This window comes from Abramis brama (genome assembly GCF_963993115.1).
Source record: "Abramis brama genome assembly, chromosome: 11".
Taxonomy (NCBI): domain Eukaryota; kingdom Metazoa; phylum Chordata; class Actinopteri; order Cypriniformes; family Leuciscidae; genus Abramis; species Abramis brama.
In genome coordinates, this window is record NC_139973.1 from 5,644,556 (window position 1) to 5,666,677 (window position 22,122).

Genomic DNA, 22,122 nt, shown 5'->3' on the forward strand with positions numbered 1-22,122 from the left:
TACTCATAGTTTGTTATACTGACGTGCACAAAATGTGAATCATTTTCCATCGTTTTGCAAGCAAAGATGGAGTTGGTGATCAAGAAAAATGTCACGTTGCAATGTTGGAAATATTTGTTTTAAACCATGAAGGCAAACCAGTGGATATCACACAAGCAATGTGCAAACTTTGTCCAAGAGTTATGCCGGTGGAGAAATCTCAAACACCAGTCAGTTATTCACTATACAGATTTATTACTTTCTTTGATTTTAGTGTGTGAAACATGGTGTGGACATGTTTGTGTGAGATTCAGCTTTGTATTGAATAGTTAACAGAGACTTTGAATAAGATTTGAATATTGTTGGCATAATTTTGAGAGTGGTGGAATGAGGCACCAGATGAGTTCTAGATGTGGTGCATTAAATGCATGGAATAAAGGCATTGAGAAAGATAGATGCGTATGCAGATGTGTTCTGTCATTATGGTGGGTGTCGTCTGCTTCAGCTGTGTGTGGGCAGCAGTAAGAGACTGAACAGTCATTCGCTGTTCACTTCTGCTCTGGTCTGTTTGAGGGGTCAAAACGCCCGCTGATCTATATTCTGCATCCACCCTCACTCAAACGCTTATTCAACATTTCCAGAGGATGTGATAAAAGTGACTTTTGAAACATCAGTTTTCACTGTGCTCATACATACAGTATAAATCATAAAATTACGAGTTAGATTAGCCTGACGTCGTCATACTGAGATTCTAGTCAGAATATGAGTCTGACACTGCTCCATTGAGCTGTGATTATGGGGCGTGTTTCAACCGAACCAGGAAAGAAAATGCCTCTGCGCTCAATTGGATAGACCTACAACCAATCAGAGCAATGGAGTAAGTGACGTTTGTTCTTCATTCATCGCTTAAATTAATGCGCTGTCGATATCTTCTATAACAGACGCGATGGTGGAATCTACACATCTCAATTCTCCAGCAGCAGCCATCTTTGTTGTAAACGAATTCAACCCAAGCGCTCTTAGGTGACGTGGATGATTACGTTACTGTTCATCATCTGTCCATCATCGTATAAAGCCCGCCCTGACAATTTGATTGGTCCGAACAGCTTTGGTTCGAGCATAGTTGCTCCACAACGGGTCAAGTCCAGACCGAACTTCCCGACCTCAAATGTTGTGGGCGGGGCTAAGTTCGGCTGGCATCCAGGCTAGAGTTAGATATCATGATCACCTAAAATATAAACAGCTTATATATATATATACTGTATATACACACTTTTTTTTAAGCCAAAAAAATGTATACTTTTATTCAGCAAGGATGGATTAAATTGATCAAAAGTGACAGAAATATTTTGTGACCATGGAAAATGATTTACTATTTCAACTAAATTCTGTTCTTTTGAACTTTCTATTAATCAAATAATTGTGAAAAATTTTTCAGGAATTCCACAAAAATAATTAAGCAAAACAACTTTTTTTAACATTGATGTTTCTTGAACACCCAACCAGCATATTAGAATGTACGGCTGGGTTGGAAATATCAATTTTTCAATTTTAATCTGTTCTTAGATTATTATTTTTTAAATCAGTTCTCATTTAGATTTTTTTTTAAATCTCATTTTGAAAATTTATCAAAATATCTTCCCCGCCCGCTTGCAGTGACATCTCATCTCTTCTCTGATGACGTGTTTACTGGTGCGAGGACGGGACAACCTGTCAATCACATGAGATCCAAAAAAAAAAAAAAAAAAAAAGAGATCCAATTTCATACAAAAAAAAAAAAAAAGGTTGCTAAAGGGTGATTTTATGCATGTTTCTGTAATTTGAGGAAATTTGCATTTTTTGCCAGAACATTGTAACCAAAATAGATCATAGCTCAAGGCCACACAAACTCTCAGAGAGGAAAGAGATCTCCCATCCTTCCTTCAATTGGCATGTCATCTTTCCCAACATTGGGAAAACACCCTGTGGTCATACACTCCCTTTCATATAGAAGGGTGCTGCGGCTGCACAATCTGTCTTGTCTGGTATCTAGGAGTAATATGACCTTTGATCCAGTGTCTTTTGGTTTAAGTCACTGATTTTGAAAACTGAAAAGCAAGATCTGTATAATTAGGCTGGACATGTTCCCTCTCGCAAGATATTTTCTTCAAATTCATTAGTAACTCTTTAGTGGACTGTTTGTATCTTCTTCTCAGTGGTGGTATATTTCCAACTAGCCAGTAACTTGTAATTTGTAGTTCCTCCCTCAGGGATATAATTTTTTTTCTCCATATTTATATGGATTTCCGTATTTCCCAACCAAGTGAATTGTGTAAATCCAATAAATATATATATATATTTTTTTTTTGCGTGCCGTGGTGCTGTATGATGATTGAAATCGCGAAATGGCCATAAACAATTACTAAATAAACTGCAAAATACTACGTTTTCTAATATATTTTTCATGAACGGATTACTTCTAACAGCACTATTAGCATGTTAAACAGGGTTCAAAGCACCAAATGTGTGTTACTCTAGCCTGGCAAGCCAGACCTACATCAAGATGTTAGGTCTGGCAACTCACCATTGGCACGGCTCAATCCGAGGGGCGGGATAAACGGATGTCTTTCAAATTCCCTCTGCACGCAATAGGACAGCGCTACAACCAACCAGAGCGTTTTCCCACCAGCGGAGCTAGTTGATAGATTAAACTTTTGCCGTATCTGGTCAGCAAAACTACGAACACATCTTCCTTTTTTAAGAATGACTTAAGTGCCGTTCTTTGTTCTTTTCTCAAAGAACAGCTTAACTCCAAGTCCTCTAGAAACGCGGCCAAAGCCGATTCGAAAGACCGCTGTTCGCCAGCAGCAGCCGCCATTCTTTGTTTTCAAGTAGTACCAGGGAATTCACGCAGAACCGTCACAACTCTGCCGTCATTATGTTAAGCCCGCCCACCGACTCTATACACAATTTGATTGGCCTGACTAGAGTTTGGTTTTTCCAGCTGGAAAGTCAACAGAGAGTTGCTAGACTACCCTGGCTGCAAAATAAATTTTGCTGCCGCTAGGGTGCGTCTAGATTTCTAGGCTAGTGTTACTCGCCAGTTGCCCAGTACCTTTTTTTTTTGTTTGTTTTTTTGTTATATATTTTGACAATGCATGGTGGCGAGAATGTGATATGGATTTGTACGATAATCAAATCCCAACTGTTGTGATGTTGTTATATAAATATATATAGTCTGATACCCTGCATGTAACAGCACTGTTTTCAGTTTCAGTTCACAGTAAATGCTGCTCTGCATGTGCTGTGTCTTTTGAGTTGCTTATAATTTGCATTGAGGAACGCAACATCCATCATGAGAATCGTTTATAAATCTGTTGTTGTCAACAAAGAGAAGCGTGGTCAGGTTTGCCTGCTCCCTCTAAGAGAGTCCTTCACTATAATGTTAGTCATCTGCTGCAGAATGAGGAAAACATGGCCTCGGCTTGACAGTCTGAATCATAAGAGAGGGGCCGAAAGAAGTGTTAGCATAAGCGATTCAGAGGCTAGCGCTTTTATATCACTGCACATCCATAAACCCATCGCTGTGCCATATGATTTACTGCTGTAACTCACACAGATGGTGAAAAAATGAAAATAAATATGGCGTCTAGACCTGTGATGAGTCTCAGAGTGCACATTCATCTTTATAACTTGCATTTGTGTTACTCAGAGGTCTATGGGGGCAGACCGCTCAGAAGACTCGGACGCCTCTGTGTGGAGATTGTGAAGAAAGAGCATTGGTTCTGAATTATTAAAATTCATGCACATTAGTATTCCAATACCGTTGCAGCTGTGTTTGAGATGGTAGGAAGAACCAGAGGTCTGGATTTTCTGCTCTCTCTCTAGTGTTTGAATTAACTACATTTTGTTAAATTTATTAAAATTGTATTTGTTATATCTGTTGCATAAATTTATCCACTATGTTAAAGGGATGGTTCGGAGTAAAATCAACCTAGGGTCCTTTGCACCATGACCTCGAGCCAAACACCCTCCCCAGAAGCCTTTTTTCCCTTGGTCGAACATTATTAAAGTTGGAGCTTATTTAGAGATATCAGCCGGATGGCTTAGTGCAGGCGCTAACGGATCCTAGGATGCATCTCGTAAATTACCCCACTAATATTGCCCAGAATGGTATCAAACTTATACGGTAGTAAAAATAGGTTCTGTACTCCTAAAACGAGGCATTGGAAAGTTTGTAAGTACATCAGGAGTTTATTTAAATAACACTTGCCCGATGGCTAATGCTACCGCTAACCCGGAAGTCGATGTCACTTCACTGAGTTGAGTTGAGAAAAGCCCGTAAAAGTCCTGACAGAAAGCGATGCATAAGGATGTAGTGTAACGACGCCCAGTTCCAGGAATGCACTAATATTTTGTTGGTAGTACCAGTTTGCAACAATTATTAGTTAACACTAAGTTGTCAACACTTCGAAAAAAAATAAGAATTTGTCGTTACATTACATCCTTATGCATCGCTTTCTGTCAGGACTTTAACGTGCTTTTCCCAATCCACTGAAGTGATGTCGACGTCCGGGTTAGCGGTAGCATTAGCCATCAGGCAAGTGTTATTTAAATAAACTCCTGATGTACTTACAAACTTTCCAATGCCTCGTTTAAGAGTACAAAACCTATTTGTACTACTGTATAAGTTTGGTACCATTCTGGGCAATATTAGTGGGGTAATTTACGAGATGCATCCTTGAATCCATTAGCGCCTGCACTAAGCCATCCGGCTGATATCTCTAAATAAGCTCTAACTTTAATAATGTTCGACCAAGGGAAAAAAGGCTTCTGGGGAGGGTGTTTGGCTCGAGGTCATGGTGCAAAGGACCCTAGGTTGATTTTACTCATCCATTTAAGACTGTCTTAAAAACTAGTTTGACTAACTAGCAGTTAACCAAGGGGCAATCAGTCTTACATTTCTAATTCAAATTAGACCAAGCTACCTTTTTATGTAACTGGCCTTAAAAAGTTAGATGACTAACTTTTAAGACTAGTCTACGCAGTTTATGCAGCCGGCCCCAGGTCTACATTCACACGTTGCCATGCTCTCATTGGTTAACAGTGAGATCCTTGTGGGCGCTTAGTCTTCATTCAGGAGGCAGTACTGCATTGGATCCGTGACTAAACCATCATCATCCTCATTATTATTATTATTATTATTATTATTATTAAGGTTCCTTTGCCCTACTTCTCCCAGAAAACCTGCACACCTGCCTCCTGCTTGTGTTTATGGAGAGAAGGTGTCTGCTTATGATGACATCATAGCTTCCAACCACTCGGGATTTCTAGACCTGAGGGAATGTCTCTCTGGCACACACACACAACTTTGTCTGAATGGCTCTGAGTTATTTTACCCTCACCTCTCTTTTTTGTTTTTAAATGAGGTTTGTGTGTTTAGCAAGCTCAAGCCAAACGCCAGAGCTGTGCTACTTTTCAGAAATGTGCATGGGTCACTTCACTTGGTTCTACTTTATATAAACTTTATAGAGTTTTGAGAAGTTGCTTACTGGCCAAGTCAGGTTTTTTTCACAATGTTTAGTTTATCACTCTTTCGTATTTCTCCGTTGGCTTGAATTCCATTTAAGTTCTGTAAGAGGAAACAGGCTCCTGTAACATACTTCAAATAGAGCTGTATGTTTCCTAAGCCATTTGTCTTGCAGACAGGCCGTGGGATTTATCAACAGACCTACTGACCTTTGCCCTTTAAACTTCAGATGACCCCAGCCTTAAGCTCTCCTACCCAACCTGGGTTAATTTTATCCTTCACTATAGGCTATGTTTGAAGGTGCAATGGCCTTAGAACATCTAAACACACATTCAGTCACAGTCCAGCACAAGGTCAATGCACTCAATGACCAGGGATCATCTCTTTTCTCGGAAGGTCAAAGGACTTAATTGAGTTTCACAGCACTGACAAGAATTGCTTAAATCCCAAAGATGCATACGCAGCACACAAACTGATTTGCAGAAGTTGTTTAGAACTACTGTTGCTTGTGCAACATTCGTTTATCTGTTATTTGATGGATTTATTTCTATTAATCTAATAAAAAATGACTTCGACTCGATAGGTGTTCTCTAAACGTTAATGAACCTTATTGTCAGGATTTTAGTCTTTTTAATCAAGAAATTGTACATTTAAACTGTTGGAATGTCCTGTTCTCAGGTGTTTTTGTCACCAATGATTATTTTTGGTTTTTCTTCAACCAAAAGTGTGTAAATAGGGGGTCACTGAGATAAAGTTAGTAGTATTCACCAGGTCATATGATTGTCTTCATCTAATGTGAGCGAACATTACTATAAACATGTCTGAAGTACTTCTGAAGAAACCTATGATAATAACCGTACATCTGTCTTGCATGTCATCTTGGATTGCAGAAGATCTGGTGTCACAAAGGACACCTGAGGTTATTGTTAGCAATGGGTCAATGAGGTCAGAGATGTACGCTTGTACACGCCTTGCTATTGCGTCCTGCACACAGCTGTCAGAGTGCTCTTCTGTCTGTGGAATGCTAAACATGTAGCTGTGTGTATTTTTGAGACTGAGAAGGGCTGCAAATTGTCCATAAACTTGAGGTTTTTGCAGTGATGCTTTAGAAGAACTATGTTGGGTTCCCCAATGAACCTTTCAGTGAACAGTTCTTAAAAGAACCATGGTTCTTTTAGCATAAATAACATTAAGAAAATTGTGCAAAAAAAAAGGTTTCATTGATGTTAAAGGTTTTTCATGGAACCATAGATTCCAATAAATAACCTTTATTTTTAAGAGTGTAGGGCTGAGCAATATAGAATTTTCATGATAAATTTGACGAGTTTGGTAACATTGCACATTGGTGGTGGTTGAGGAGATTCCCCCTTCCATGTAAAGCGCTATATAAATGTAACAAATTATTATCATTATTATTATATTATTATAACTATAAAATTAGGATTGAATATCAAGATATTGCTCATCCCTGTCATGCACACTCACACACAGAGGAAAAGCTCAGGTCATGTGTTTAAAGCTCCTCACATGGTGTGTGCTGGCATGAGGTCTGACTCTGTAAACAAACCTCTAAATGTGATTAACCTCACATTTCTCCCATTGCACTTCATCAGTACAGTTAGAGCACCAGGAGACAGAAGCAGATATGTATATTTACTGTATTATTTCGGCTACCCTGCTTTGTAGAATCAGTCGATATTAGCCATTGAAAAACCTGTATTGGTTGACCACTGCGGTGTAGAGAAACTATCAAGTAGCTACTCTGGAATGTGAGGGACTGTCGCGGTGGCAGTTGGACTTTAAATGAAACACAAGGACACATGCCAACTATACAGTCCACCTGTGTACCATTACCAGAGACCCCAGATCTGTCGTCACGCCTGGTCATGAACGACCAATGAAATGTGCACAGCGAGACTCTGAGAACAGCTATTAGCATTGCAGCAAATATTTACATGGTGTGTTGTGTCAATAGAAACTGTACTGCCTCCTAGTGGTAAACCATGATGAGTTTTAACCACTGATCCATATAAATGAGTGGATTGCTCTTGACTTCATAAAAAGGGAAGCCAATGTATTGCCATATTGGTATTCCCTAGTATTCCCTCACATTCTATTGAATTAATGGGAAATCTTCTGATTTTAATGAGAAAACATTACAGTTAGCGGTGAAATCTGAATACATATTTATGCTTTGTAAGTTATGTACATACAACTTAATTTGCCATGTACAGTTCACTGCGGTTATGTAATATTTGTGTTATGTAATATTATTATTTTTCATACAGTAACTATAAATGATTCAAGTGTTTTCGTTAACAGCACGTGTTTCGAAGCAGTAAAGATAACGACTTAAACGATGGTTAAATGAATAATTAGCTCAACAATATACAAAGAATACGTAATTCATATGTCACGTTAGTAAAAAGCCATAGAATTTGAGCTGACCTGTGCCTTTTTAATGGTTTCTAAGATCTCCAAGAGTCCGAAGTAGATGTTGGGTCAACAAAAAGACATCAGGAAATAGTACACACATTTCACAACTTATTCAGAGAAATGACGCTGACTGCGTATGGATTTAAAAACATGAAGCTTTATTTCTGAGTTTTTATGCTGTCGCTCAGAGCAAGATAATGCATGGTAACCTTTTTAATATAGTGCAATTTAGTAATAGGGGATTGTATGTATTGTAATATTTAATATATTGCTTATCCTGCCCGAAAAGTTATCATTCAAAGTATCTCTAATGTACATACTGTGCATATATCTTAAAAACTATTCATGTGTGACTGATATGCTGCAAATCAGGTGATTTCTCCATCAATGTTTTGGCTGTAAGTCAACAATGCCCTCTGTCGGTAGGGAATTGTACTGTAAGATGGCCGCTCAAACACTTCCGGATGGCTTTACCGGATGCAATGAGCAATCCAGTCGTTTATAAAGATTAGTGGTTTTAACAATAAACTGCCAGGCAAAGTAATTCCTTTTGTTTTGCAGCCAGTGTCATTTTAGTATTATTTTTATATGCTTTTATAATTATTATTAATATATTAAATTTGGTTTATATTTTTGTATTTTGGGGTTTTATTTTAGTTTTAGTAATTTTGTCGTGTGCTTTGTCATTTTCCAATTTTGTTTATTTCTATTTAGCTTTCATTGATTTTTATTTAACTTTTTTTGATTTTTTTCATTTTACATCTATTGAGATAGGAAACTAAAACCTAGACAGGAAGTGAAGAGAGAGGAGGAAGGGATCGGGAATGGTCCGCAAGCCAGGACACAAACTCGGGTCGCCCAAAGCGCAACCGTGCCACATGTTAATTTAGGAGTTTCTAATTTTTGTTTTATATTATTTCAGCTTTATTAAATATGAATGAAATGTTTTGATGGTTTTAAATTTAGTTTACATTACTGCAATACTGGTTGCATTCATCTTTAATATTCACTTATCCTGTTTTGTGACCAAGACTTTAATTTGAATGATTTTTGATCTTTTCTTTGGCAAAATCTGGTAAAAAAAACTTGTTTGTAATGTTGCCAGTCACAAAAGTCAAAGTCTTTCTGATCCTATCAGTGGTTCATGAAATGTGTTTGTGTTTGCGTAGGTAAAGGCGAGGTGCAGATGCAGTTGGACAGCGCTCTTCAGGACGTCAACACACGCTATGCCGTGTTAGAGGAGACCGAGAAGAGAGCTGTGTGTCGAGCTCTTATAGAGGAAAGAGGAAGATTCTGCTCATTTGTCACAATGCTTAAACCTGTCCTGGTGAGTGTCTGAACAGACTCTGGTTTAAGATATATATTGTTTGTATTGACTATTGAGACATTTTAACATGCAAATAACGATTTTTTTGAACTGTAAAATATTTAAATGTTGTGATTAGTATTTGTTTTAATGGTTTTATTTAATGCGTTTTTTAATTAAACAGGATGATTTTCTTTACTGTATTACAGTAAAACATCAGAATGCATTACAGTTATGAGAACTATGAGAACTAAAATTATTATGATCTCATGTTCTTAAACCAGGCTTTATTTTCATTATAAATTTAATGTATTTTTATTTCTTTTTTTGATTTTGGGATGACAGATTCATGCAGGTGTACTGTTATGAATATATTCATATTTAATCCTGCATAAATATTGTCTGACTGTTTTTTAACCTGGGTAATGTCAGGACGAAGAGATAAGCATGCTTGGGGAAGTCACCCATTTACAGACAATTCTAGAAGATCTTGGAAACCTGACGGCTGATCCCAACACACTGCCCCCTGCTAGTGAACAGGTACTGCATGTCTTCTAAATAGGCTGACATGTTACCACTTCATATCTCTCTCTCTCTCTCTCTCTCTGACTTTATCTTGTTTTGTTTATGCAGGTTATTCTTGATCTGAAAGGCTCAGACTACAGCTACTCGTATCAGACTCCACCCGCCTCTCCTAGCAACACGTTATCACGCAAGAGCAGCATCAGCAGGTGAGTTCAGGGTCAGGGAGAAATGTTCATTGATGCAAAAAGTGTTGATTACAGATTCATGTGTATATATAATTAATATTTTTGTGTTTTTGTTGCTAATATTTTTGTTGTTGTTGTTTTTTTACATTTATAATGGACTTTCTTAGCAGTAACCTTTAAGCTTCCCACAGTAAGATATACAATTTTTAACTCAATTAAAATTTAACTCAATTTTAACTTATTGATTTGTTCAGTAGCCATGTAATACATATTTTTTAGATCTTTTTTCACAAAATAAACCCCTGAATGTGATGTCCTTCAACAGTGACCAACTATCCGAACATTATATAATACCTTGCATATATTGTTAGTTTTCATGACTTGGCAAGGGGTCATGACATGCTAAATCAAATTTGCCTTGATCTTTTGACACATAAGAGCTCTTTGTACTATTAAAATATCCTCCTCATTATAAACAAAGCATTTATTATCAACCTCGCTTTGATATTGCGGGATCTGTGACGTCACACAGGCAAACACATTTGCATATGACTGCCTCCAGAGCAAGACTTATAGTTATACATCATCCATAGGCCCTGCCCACTGCCACTCAGCCACTTAAAGGGATAGTTCACCCAAAAATTCTAATTGTCATCATTTACTCACCCTCAAATTGTTCCAAACCTGTATGAATTTCTTTTATCTGTTGAACACAAAAGAAGATATTTTAAAGAATGTTGGAAACCAGACAGTTGATTGACCACATTGACGGTTGTCAACATTCTTTAAAATATTTTCTTTTTTGTTCCTTCTATCCCTTTAACAGCTGACATTTGCCTACACTGGATGTGAGCATCGCATCAAAAGCAAATAGAACCCATTATAATCACTGATGCTGTCGTGCAATAGCAGTGGGCATTGATACTGTTTCCAATGCACTGGCATTAGCAAATCATAACAGTGGCCGTTTATTGACAAGCCTTAAAGGAGCCGCCCATTAAAAATGGATCATTTCAGACAGAGGGTCAGGAGGAAGGTTGAAAATAAATAAGTGAACCTCAAGGAGGATATTAAAATAATAAAATCCATGTCATGACCCCTTTAAAATCGATTGGAAAAGTATGAGTGCAGATACATTGCTCATCTCTTTCTGTCTCTCACAGTAACTACACCTCTGTGCGTCATGTCCCGTCTCTGGACTCCATCTCCAGCGCAGTGGACGGGCTTCACCTGCGAGCCCCAGACCAAACACGGGTATTCCCACACCACAAAACTATTGGTCTAAAACTTACCTGGCCCATTTATGATGTATTAACCCTGTGAAACCCAGACAGTTTCAATAATTTGCCACTCAAAACACATACAACCTCATTCAGCCCAAAGAAGAAAATACGGCTGTAAGCATCATCGCAGCCTCCAGTCTGTTGGGGTGCATAATCCAAACCCCCCTCAAAATCCCAACCAAATAGATCACAGATACAGACACAAAATTAAACAGTACCTCAGTGCAGATTATATAGAAGATGTAATGTAGTTTGTCTGGGTATTACAGTATAATGAAAATATGGTACTAAATATTAACAAATAAAATGCTTAGTAATAAATTATAAGCATAAACCATTTGACAATAAAACATTTATTATACAATTACAAAAAGTAGCATAGGTTAATAATAGGGGTGTGACGAGATCTCGTGTTACGAGATCTCGCGAGATTAAAACGCGACGAGATTTCTCGTCGAGGGGAAACTTTGTCTCGTGAGTTGTTGTGATGTCAGCGTGATGGAGCGTGAGGGTGAAATTAGTATTGAAGATGCCCCTGACACTTTTAAATCATTTGTGTGCCGGGCCAATCACACACACACTCCGCGCACACACACACACTCACTGTCCCTCGCTCACTCACTCACTCGCACACACACACACACACACACACACGCTCACTCACTGTTGCTCGCACTCTCACTCACTCGCGCACACTCACTCTCGCGGAGGACCGTTAAAATTAAACATGCTAGTCTTTCTGTCGTGATGTCCTGAAGCATCGCAGACGCGTAGGTTGTCGCCCACTATGACACACTATACGAAATGAAACGATCGAATCTTGCGTCCCGACGCCCGTTGTCCTTTACGAATCTCCACGAAACGGATCGTGCCAAAATCGCGCTAAAATAGTGTAATCTGAACCAGGCAGGTAATAAACATTTGACCTATCGCGCAAAGAACCTATTAAAGCACTAAGACATGGGAACAGTATAGCTAACATTCACATATCACAAGTCATATCGACATCGCAATATTAAACAATGTTATCGCACATCGCAGCTTTTCCTCATATCGTGCAGCCCTAGTTACTGCCCAAAGGTCTCAACTGCTGCCAGAAATCGTCGACATGCTTATATTCTTGAAAAAGAACATGACCATAATCTTAGTCTGTTCTGTGTAGTTAATTTATCTCTTTTTCATGCTTGAAGAATTTTTTTTTTTCTGTTTGAACTTGTAGTTTTGAGAGAGCAGTAGGCTACTTTGATTATGGATACACACTTACTGTTTGCATTTAAAGTGTTATTTCAGTTATTTATATTAATTTTATTTATAGCCTACTGTTTTATTTTTTTTTATGTTCGATTTGTGGAAAGGAGTTAGATTTCTCATGTGAAATCGTACAGGGGAGAAGCCAGACGGTAGAGTTTATAGCAAAACATTTTGCAGTGTTTGCATGTCCTTTACTGCATATAATTCATTAAAATAGAAGTAAAATAACATTCATTACAAGTTGATTTCAAAATGCACCTAAATTGTTTTGCATTTTGTGATTTTCAGTTGAATAAAAGACTATTTTCCATTCATACATTTCATCATTGAGGATTTCTTAAAAATTGTGTAAAAATCTCGTCTTGTCTCGTTCTCGTGAACCCAATCTCGTGTCTCGTCTCGTCTCGTGGAGTAAGCGTCTCGTCACACCCCTAGTTAATAAGGTATCTAACTCTTGAGGACACTATCTTGTCTGATTTATTAGCTAAGTTAACCATAATGTGAAAACACAAAGAAATGAGGCAAGACACCAGAGGTGAAGAGGGTTAAAAATGTTTTTAAAAAATGCTAATTAATCAAATAACTAATTAAAAAGGCATTTATTTAAATATTTCCAGGACTAAAATCTGAACATTGGATAATGCCACGTTCAAACGGACATTTTAGAGTTTCTACGGATGGAATTTTGGATATCCATTTCCATCACTCTATAAATCAGAAAATACTATCAACAGACAGGGGAAAAAAATCTCCATGTTTTTATTTTTAAAAAATGTCAGGCGAATGATATATAAACAAACCCCTCTGCACAAGCCTTCAGAATATAGAGAGTTTGGTGTATGGAAGTGCTACTGAACTGAAGTGGAGATTTCTGGCTCAGTGCAGGAGAAAAAAAGCCTTTAAAGATATGTATTGTAATTTGAAATCTACAGACCAAATATTTAAAGTGTAATAAAATATTCAATTTTAGATGTTTTCTTTACACCGGTCTGAAGGAAGATGTGTTATGGTAGTAAAATAGCCTAAAATCTCAAAATTGACATAAAAAACAACAACAATGGTTTTGTCCGTAGCATCTCTGTTTAAATTTGACCATAAGTTGCTATATTTTGTGATTTATAATTTAAAAGATAAATCAAGAAGTGATATGTTATGATTTCTAATCAGGCACTGAAGAGGGTACCCAAAAGCATTTCTTTTGGCCAAGGAATTGTTTTAGTCCAAGAGGGTTTTTGACAGAGGCTTGGATTTGACCCCATCTGATCTCATCTTTCTCTTGTCCCACTCCTCTCTGCCCCTCACCTCCATCTCCCAGCGCTCACGCAGTCCTCTCCTCCTGGTCGGAGGGGAGGAAGGTGCTCGCTCTCTCAGCGAGGGGAACTCTCCAACAATCCCTCGCACCGGCCAGCGTGGCCCACACCTCCGGCACAGGAGCACTGTGAGCACAGACTCAGTGTAGTGTAGTGCTGTGTGTGTGAATGGGTTCATTATTGTTGCATGTACTACTGGAGATTGTCATTGTGCATGTGTGGAGGTTGTATCTGTGTGAAGGTAGAGAGCGCCCTCTGCAGGCCATTTTAGAGGGAGACCGTCTGATAAAACTTTTATTTATAAAACAAGCTATTTTAAATGATTTTCTGATTATCAGACCCCATTCCTAAAATCAAACACACTAACCAGTATACTTATCTATAACTATAAACCTGCATGCTGCTTTAAAGCTCTTATAGGCCCATCTAAACATTCACCAAACTGTCATTAAAGTCAACATAAAATAGAAAATGACTATTTACGTTTATTGTTAACCAATGACCTAATAGCTATTTTGTAGGGCTGTAACAATGTATCAGGTCATGATATATCGTAATACAAAAATATGTATTGTGGATAGCGACAATATACAGTGAGGAAAATAAGTATTTGAACACCCTGCTATTTTGCAAGTTCCCCCACTTGGAAATCATGGAGGGGTCTGAAATTGTCATCGTAGGTGCATGTCCACTGTGAGAGACATAATCTAAATAAAAAAATCCAGAAATCACAATATATGATTTTTTAACTATTTATTTGTATGATACAGCTGCAAATAAGTATTTGAACACCTGTATATCAGCTAGAATTCTGACCCTCAAAGACCTGTTAGTCTGCCTTTAAAATGTCCACCTCCACTCCATTTATTATCCTAAATTAGATGCACCTGTTTGAGGTCGTTAGCTGCATAAAGACACCTGTCCACCCCATACAATCAGTAAGAATCCAACTACTAACATGGCCAAGACCAAAGAGCTGTCCAAAGACACTAGAGACAAAATTGTACACCTCCACAAGGCTGGAAAGGGCTACGGGGAAATTGCCAAGCAGCTTGGTGAAAAAAGGTCCACTGTTGGAGCAATCATTAGAAAATGGAAGAAGCTAAACATGACTGTCAATCTCCCTCGGACTGGGGCTCCATGCAAGATCTCACCTCGTGGGGTCTCAATGATCCTAAGAAAGGTGAGAAATCAGCCCAGAACTACACGGGAGGAGCTGGTCAATGACCTGAAAAGAGCTGCGACCACCGTTTCCAAGGTTACTGTTGGTAATACACTAAGACGTCATGGTTTGAAATCATGCATGGCACGGAAGGTTCCCCTGCTTAAACCAGCACATGTCAAGGCCCGTCTTAAGTTTGCCAATGACCATTTGGATGATCCAGAGGAGTCATGGGAGAAAGTCATGTGGTCAGATGAGACCAAAATAGAACTTTTTGGTCATAATTCCACTAAACGTGTTTGGAGGAAGAAGAATGATGAGTACCATCCCAAGAACACCATCCCTACTGTGAAGCATGGGGGTGGTAGCATCATGCTTTGGGGGTGTTTTTCTGCACATGGGACAGGGCGACTGCACTGTATTAAGGAGAGGATGACCGGGGCCATGTATTGCGAGATTTTGGGGAACAACCTCCTTCCCTCAGTTAGAGCATTGAAGATGGGTCGAGGCTGGGTCTTCCAACATGACAATGACCCGAAGCACACAGCCAGGATAACCAAGGAGTGGCTCTGTAAGAAGCATATCAAGGTTCTGGCGTGGCCTAGCCAGTCTCCAGACCTAAACCCAATAGAGAATCTTTGGAGGGAGCTCAAACTCCGTGTTTCTCAGCGACAGCCCAGAAACCTGACTGATCTAGAGAAGATCTGTGTGGAGGAGTGGGCCAAAATCCCTCCTGCAGTGTGTGCAAACCTGGTGAAAAACTACAGGAAACGTTTGACCTCTGTAATTGCAAACAAAGGCTACTGTACCAAATATTAACATTGATTTTCTCAGGTGTTCAAATACTTATTTGCAGCTGTATCATACAAATAAATAGTTAAAAAATCATACATTTTATGGGGTTTTTTTTGTTAATTATTAAATATTAAAAAACATTATTTAATAAAATACAGTATTTAAATGTTTTTTTATTTTTTTAAATATATATAGTCAGGAACAGAGTGCAAACGTGTCTAACATAATTCTGTAATTTTAGAATACAGAATCATGAATATTTTTATTGGTGTCACGTTTGATTTGTCATGGGGGAGAAGAACATTCCTGATGTAATACCAAATTTATCATTTTAATGAACAATACTTTTTATTAGCAGTTTATCAGTATTGTGTATCAAACCGAGTGTATTGTTACACTTCTACTAATTAGGAACGATTTTATGCTACGGTTGTAGGTAATGCAGACTTTATCAAATGTAAAAAAAATAATAAAAAAAAAAAAAAATTTTTTAAAGTGATCTAATGAATTATCATTATTAGAATAAAGTGTTCTGAAATAAATTAAAAAATCAGCATTAGCATTAGGTTGCAATGAGATGCTTTGGATTTGTGATGTCCTGGTTAAAAAACCTCCACTTTCCACTGCAAACTCACTTTCAGGTCTAAAGAAAACACCCACTTTTCACAAGCCAATCAGTTCCTAATGGATACAATTAAGTCCCACCCTACATTTTATTTTCTTATAATGAAATCGGTTTGAACACCATTTCATGTTGACTTTAAGGGCATTTTCAGAGCTGTAGATCGTTTGCTTTGTTCAGAAACAGGGTCTTAATTTGTTAGAATATTGCATTTTCTGCTTGGTTCGGTTCACTTTCACAAGGCAGCATTTTAAAGTTCACGGTTTACGTTCCTCTGCGTCATCCATCAAGATGGATTGACAAGTTCGCTCCATGGGCTTATTGTGGCTTTATCTGTAGCTGTCGAGAGACACGCAAACACTTATATGAATGTAGCCATCATTCCCGCTCTAACTGATGAATTAATCACTGCCCAGTCAAAAAAAAGTCTCCGTTTGGATTTAAATAGGCAAATGCTTAAGAGTCAATGACTGGATTATTATTGCAGTGATTATTATGTTTCTAGCATGTTATATGTTTGGCAACAGTTCTTCTAACCCTAATTAATGGAGTGTGTAGCTTTTCATTTCTTAAACAACCATGTAGGATATATTCTATATTCCAGAATGACAATGTCAAGATACATCAGGATCAAATTGTGAAAGAATGGTTGGGAGGGAGCATGAAGAAACATTTTCACACATGAATTGGCACCTCTGAGTCCAGATCTTAAATTCAGTGAAAGTCTGGGATGTGCTGGAGGAGACTTTACAGAGTGCATTGTTAATACAAGATCTTGAGCAAAAATTGATGCACCTCTTGATGGAAATAACATCAAAACACATTTCCATCAAATGGTGCATCTTTTTTTGGAGGTGCATCAATCTCTTATTGACAGTGCATGAGTCAAACACTCTTGATGAACACGCTTGGTTCTTTGGTCCGTTGGGTTGCTTTCTCACCTCAACCAAACCACTCAAGAGTTTTTCAATTGGGCCGAGACCGCCTCGTTTAGTGATCTCAGAGTGATTGTTATAGCGCGGATCCGAGTGCCATATTCATACATGCCTAAACGAACCGAACTAAGGGAGAAAATGCACCAGGTTCCGGAGCAGGTTTGAAAACGCCTAAATCTTTATTATCTTGTGACTACAGTGTTGTAGTGTTTTGTTTTTCTTACCTGTAGTAAATTGACATGGACTGACTGAGTTTATCCTTGTCTAGGATCAAGGCCAGAACTCTCCTGGCACAGAGAACGGGACCTCCATGCCCCCACTACACAAAGCTTACAGCGGATATGAGGAGAAAGCCAGGACACTGTCCATGTCTGGCAAGGTACACGCTCTTTTGAATGCAGGAATGATGCACTAAATGTGCATAAGTTTTCCTTTCCTAAACTAAAAGTACATTTTATACACCTTTTGATTCTACTGGAATTATTGTGGTCGACTTCACACTTCTGATCTCTGATTGGCTCTCGCTCCTGTCCGTAGCCACAGTCAGCCAGGGAGCAGCTGGGTCTTACTCTTGGAGGCGGGCTTAATTCAGAAGCTCCTCGAACCAGCCGAGATTCCCTCCACTGCTCCAGTGGATACAGCACTCAGACCACTACGCCATCCTGCTCGGAGGACACCATTCCCTCGCAGCATGGTCAGTGCGCGCGTGCACGTACACACGCATGCATGAGCTTCTTCACATTTATTCTTTTTCTGTTCTGTAATTTAAAGTCTTCAATGCACTCACTTGAAGAGATTTATAAAAAAAAGTGCTCAATCTAGCTTTCTTTTTCTCCTTTGTGTTTTTGTATGGCATTTTCCCCCTTTATGTTTTGACACTTTTACGTCGTTTTTCAACACAGTAATCTGATTTGTGGTTTGTGTAGGCATTAAATGTGCCACTGTGGCATTATAGGCCAATTGCAGACCAAATCTGATGTGCTTGCACAAATCACAGACTTAGATTGCTGTCCAAAGTGCGTGTTTTTGGCCCTTTGTATATATGTTAAATGTACTTTATTGTTCTTTTACAGTGGTAAAGAAAGAACCTCCTCTATATGGTAGGTTTCTGAATGTCATTGCATAGACTTGATTATTCTCATTTTGATCATATACCAATAATAAACATTAAATGTCTTTATTTTTGGAAATCCATGTCATATTGAAGGCGTGCCTTTGTTGAAAGAGTGTTATCTGTATGCGTAAGATTTGAGTGTGTGCAACCATGAGATACAACATGCAGCATCTTGTCAGTTGTCAACTGTTATCCACCTTGTCATGTTGTTCGAGTGTAACTGAAAGACACAACTTCAAACTGAGCTTTTGTGTGTCTGTTGTATTCATTTTTTTTGGGTGGTAATTCATTGTAGTCTTCAGCAGACATTTTTACGGCTGTCAATTTAGTGCACTTAAAGACAATAAGACAATTTTTATTATTTTATTTTTATTTTATTTAATGCAGACATTTATACATTTTTAAAACATTTTTATATGCATCATAAATTGCATTTTGCATTTTTTTTAATGTTGGTCCATTAGTTTCCACTGGAAAAGTATACAATTAATAAAACATTTTTATATTTATATATGCCTGTTCTACAAAATGTAAAATGTATACCGATGCATTGTTTCATTTAAACAAATTACTAATTAAAATTTAAACTGCTAGATAATGTTACTTTGAAAAAACTTTTAAAAACTTCACACAAGTTTGTAAGGCAAGTTTGCAAGGCATAAAACACATGTACTGATCAGCAAAGGGAAGATGTAGTGACAGCACAGCCCTGTCCTGAAAGAGCTTGTGACGGGTCCTAAACACTCTCACGCCATTGGGCTGTCTTTATTGTTAAGCCCTGATTTCAGATTTTGAGACATGAACCGCTTTTGTTTGTATTTTTCTTCCACTATCATTCCCTGCATATGTAATTTCAGCTTCAGTTACTTTTTTAATTTCATTGTTTTTTCTTCTAAACAATGTATAAGTGCTATCATTCAACATTAACGCGGTGTGTGACTCTCCTCTCTTTCAGACTATGACTACATCTCTCTGCACGGAGGAGAGGACGCCCACAGCCAGTCTGAATTTGATAAATCTTCCACAATTCCTCGCAACAGCGACTTAAGTCTCAATTACCGCAAAATGTTTATAAGCAAGAGGCCAGCGTCCACCGTCAGCCTGCTGATGGATCCGGAGCCTATAGGACCCCACACGGCCACTATCCGCCGGAAACCCTCCAGCAAGCCCAACATCCGCCGGGGAACCATCAGTGGAGGAGTGCCTATACCCATCTCCACACCACAGGTTATTCATCTTCTGAAACTTAAAGAATGTACAGGAGACCTACTTGGGTTATCTATCATAATTTGTAGCCAATCCAAAAGGATTTTCTTAAAGGATTTCAGCACAGCATTATTTTCAAACAAGAGTTCCCAAAAGAACTTTTACAATTACATTCATTTCATTCAGGATTTTAATATGCTTACAGCATCTCTCTGATTTGATTAAATTATACTACCGTTCTAAAATGAATACTATTATTCAGCAAGGATGGAGTAAATTGATCAAAAGACAGTATAAAAGGCATTTGTACTGTTAAAATATTCTGTTATTTTGAACTTTCGATTCATCAAAAATCCCACAAAAAGCAGCATAACTGTTTTTGACTGTGATGATAATAAGAAATGTTTCTTCTTTAATTGAATGATTTCTGATTTCTTATTCTTATTTTAAATTGTATTAATGTTTCACAGTATTACAGTTTTACTGTATTTTTGAGTAGTGTGTATATCCAGTATTTTATCATTCTAACGCAATGCAATTAGCGTTCTAATCCTGTAGTACTGGAAGAATTTAACAAGAACCAAATCAATAATTGGGATCTTTTTTAATTCTTAGGAAAGTTCTTGTAGAGTTCTTCTGAAGTTATAATAGAAATTCCAGTTGGAATCCTGTACAATTTTCGAGCTTGTTTATAATACTAAAGATGTTTTGCATAAGCATTTTTAACATCCGTGTACTGAGTTCTATTGAATGTTTTAAAGAATCATCAAAGAACCTTTTCGTTGTAATTGTAGGTGCCGCTGAAGGCATCTGTCTCTACCGCCGGCCTGAGCGGCAGTGAGGAGACCATGGGCCCTCCTGGGGTGATTCAGAGTAACAGGTTACCTGGCTCTGATCTGGCTCACATCAGACATAATCTCTGTACATCGACTCAGAGTCTGAGTGCAATGCCGCCTCCGTACTATTCCATGTTCCCAGGCCAGCCACCAGTGGGAAGTGCAGAGCCGATGTATCAAATGAATAAGCAACAGCAGTATGCGTTGCACCAACAGCAACAGAGGCAGTATCAGCAACAACAGCTGCAACACCAGTATCAGCAGCAACACAATCAACAGCAATATAATCAACAACAGTACAATCACCTGCAGCAATATAACCACGCGCAGGAGTCGCAATATCAAGAGCTACATCAGAAAGAGCTCAAACGCCAGTGTCAGCAGCAGCAGATTCAAAACATGGCAGCTCATAATGCCAGCGTGCCAGTTGAAAGTGGGCCGGCCAATTCTGCCCAGCCCGGGGTGGACCATCCCGACAGCGCTCCTGATCCGGGCAGCGGAGGTGACATGTTGAGTTTGATCCGCAGAGGAGTCAAATTACGTCGGACACTCACCAACGATCGTTCGGCACCTTTAATCACCCCCAACCATCTCAACTGATTTTATTTTTTTACATTTTATTTTTGAATTTGTCTGTGGCCTTTTATGGTTGCTTTCTCCGTCTTTTCGCTTAGTGACTTTTTTTCCCGTGCCTTTTATTTTTGCAGTTTGTGTTGTTGTTTTTTTAAGTGGAGGCAAAACTGTTGACTAATGTGCGTCTTTTGCCACATGAAAAGACGTTTGATTTAACTACTCTGTGCTCGAAGAACAAACGTTTTGCCGTGTCCTTGCGAATGTTGCCTCTCAAATTACAGTTAATTCTGCAGGCTGTTTGCTTAACATATATGTATACTTATAAATACAGATATATATGTATTTAGAGATCTAGATCGAACGTCGGAGCTTAAGATATATTAAAGTTATTTGTTTGTCGTATTCGCAGAGATAAAGCACTCAGCCTTTCTGGATAGAGATCAAAACCTTCTGTATATATTAGTGAAACAATTGAAAGACTGTTGTATTATTATTAATTTTGTTTTCTTGTTCGTTTTCGAAATTAGACAAAGCAGCACTAGGCGTCTATTTTTGTACAGTTTAGGGTATCAGAAAACTGCACCACTGCCTTTAATCCGCCCAATGACTGGATGCGAACGCAGCCAATGAGAGAAGTGGAGGGAGGGAAGGAGCGATGTGATTGGGTGGATAAATGAAGGACTGGAATAGTGGAACTTATTTGTGTTGCTTATGACTGTGAGAGCTTACAAAGGCATCACTGTGGTTATTTATTCAATCTGTTTGATTCTGAATCATTTTTAATCGTTTGTTTACCAAAGCTCTAATGCTGTAGCCCCGTAGATGCGTATAAACCTGCTCTCCTGGAGGATTTGCTATAAAGACTCTATTCATAAAACCTCAAACTTGTGGCCCATGCATTCTTTTTGTCTTTGAATCAAAAACCTTCTTAAATACATTTATTATTACATGACAAGAAAGTGAATGACTTTCAAATCGCAATGGCTTCGATTTAATTTAATATATGTATGCCCTTCATGTTTCAGAGTGAAGTGCGGCATTGAGTTCTTTTACACACGAGCAGCTTGATTCAGTTGCTTAAAACGTGTATTTGGG

The 22,122-nt window shown here is 38.3% G+C and overlaps 1 protein-coding gene across 4 annotated transcripts in view; it reads left to right on the forward strand.

The window, feature by feature from the left end:
• mtss1 (MTSS I-BAR domain containing 1) overlaps window positions 1–21,911 on the forward strand; it is a 63,241-nt gene extending 41,330 nt beyond the window's left edge. Inside the window, exons 7-16 of one of the 4 annotated variants that reach the window (XM_084127677.1) lie at window positions 9,094–9,251; window positions 9,663–9,770; window positions 9,864–9,961; window positions 11,104–11,194; window positions 13,790–13,912; window positions 17,567–17,677; window positions 17,836–17,992; window positions 18,372–18,398; window positions 19,368–19,639; window positions 20,413–21,911. In XM_084127677.1, the coding sequence (XP_083983803.1) occupies window positions 9,094–9,251; window positions 9,663–9,770; window positions 9,864–9,961; window positions 11,104–11,194; window positions 13,790–13,912; window positions 17,567–17,677; window positions 17,836–17,992; window positions 18,372–18,398; window positions 19,368–19,639; window positions 20,413–21,054 (1,787 nt within the window). In that variant the 3' untranslated portion in view covers window positions 21,055–21,911. The remainder of the gene's footprint in view (window positions 1–9,093; window positions 9,252–9,662; window positions 9,771–9,863; window positions 9,962–11,103; window positions 11,195–13,789; window positions 13,913–17,566; window positions 17,678–17,835; window positions 17,993–18,371; window positions 18,399–19,367; window positions 19,640–20,412) is intronic. The other 3 variants (XM_084127679.1, XM_084127678.1, XM_084127680.1) reach the window with 3 other exon arrangements.
• Window positions 21,912–22,122: the final 211 nt, after the last annotated feature.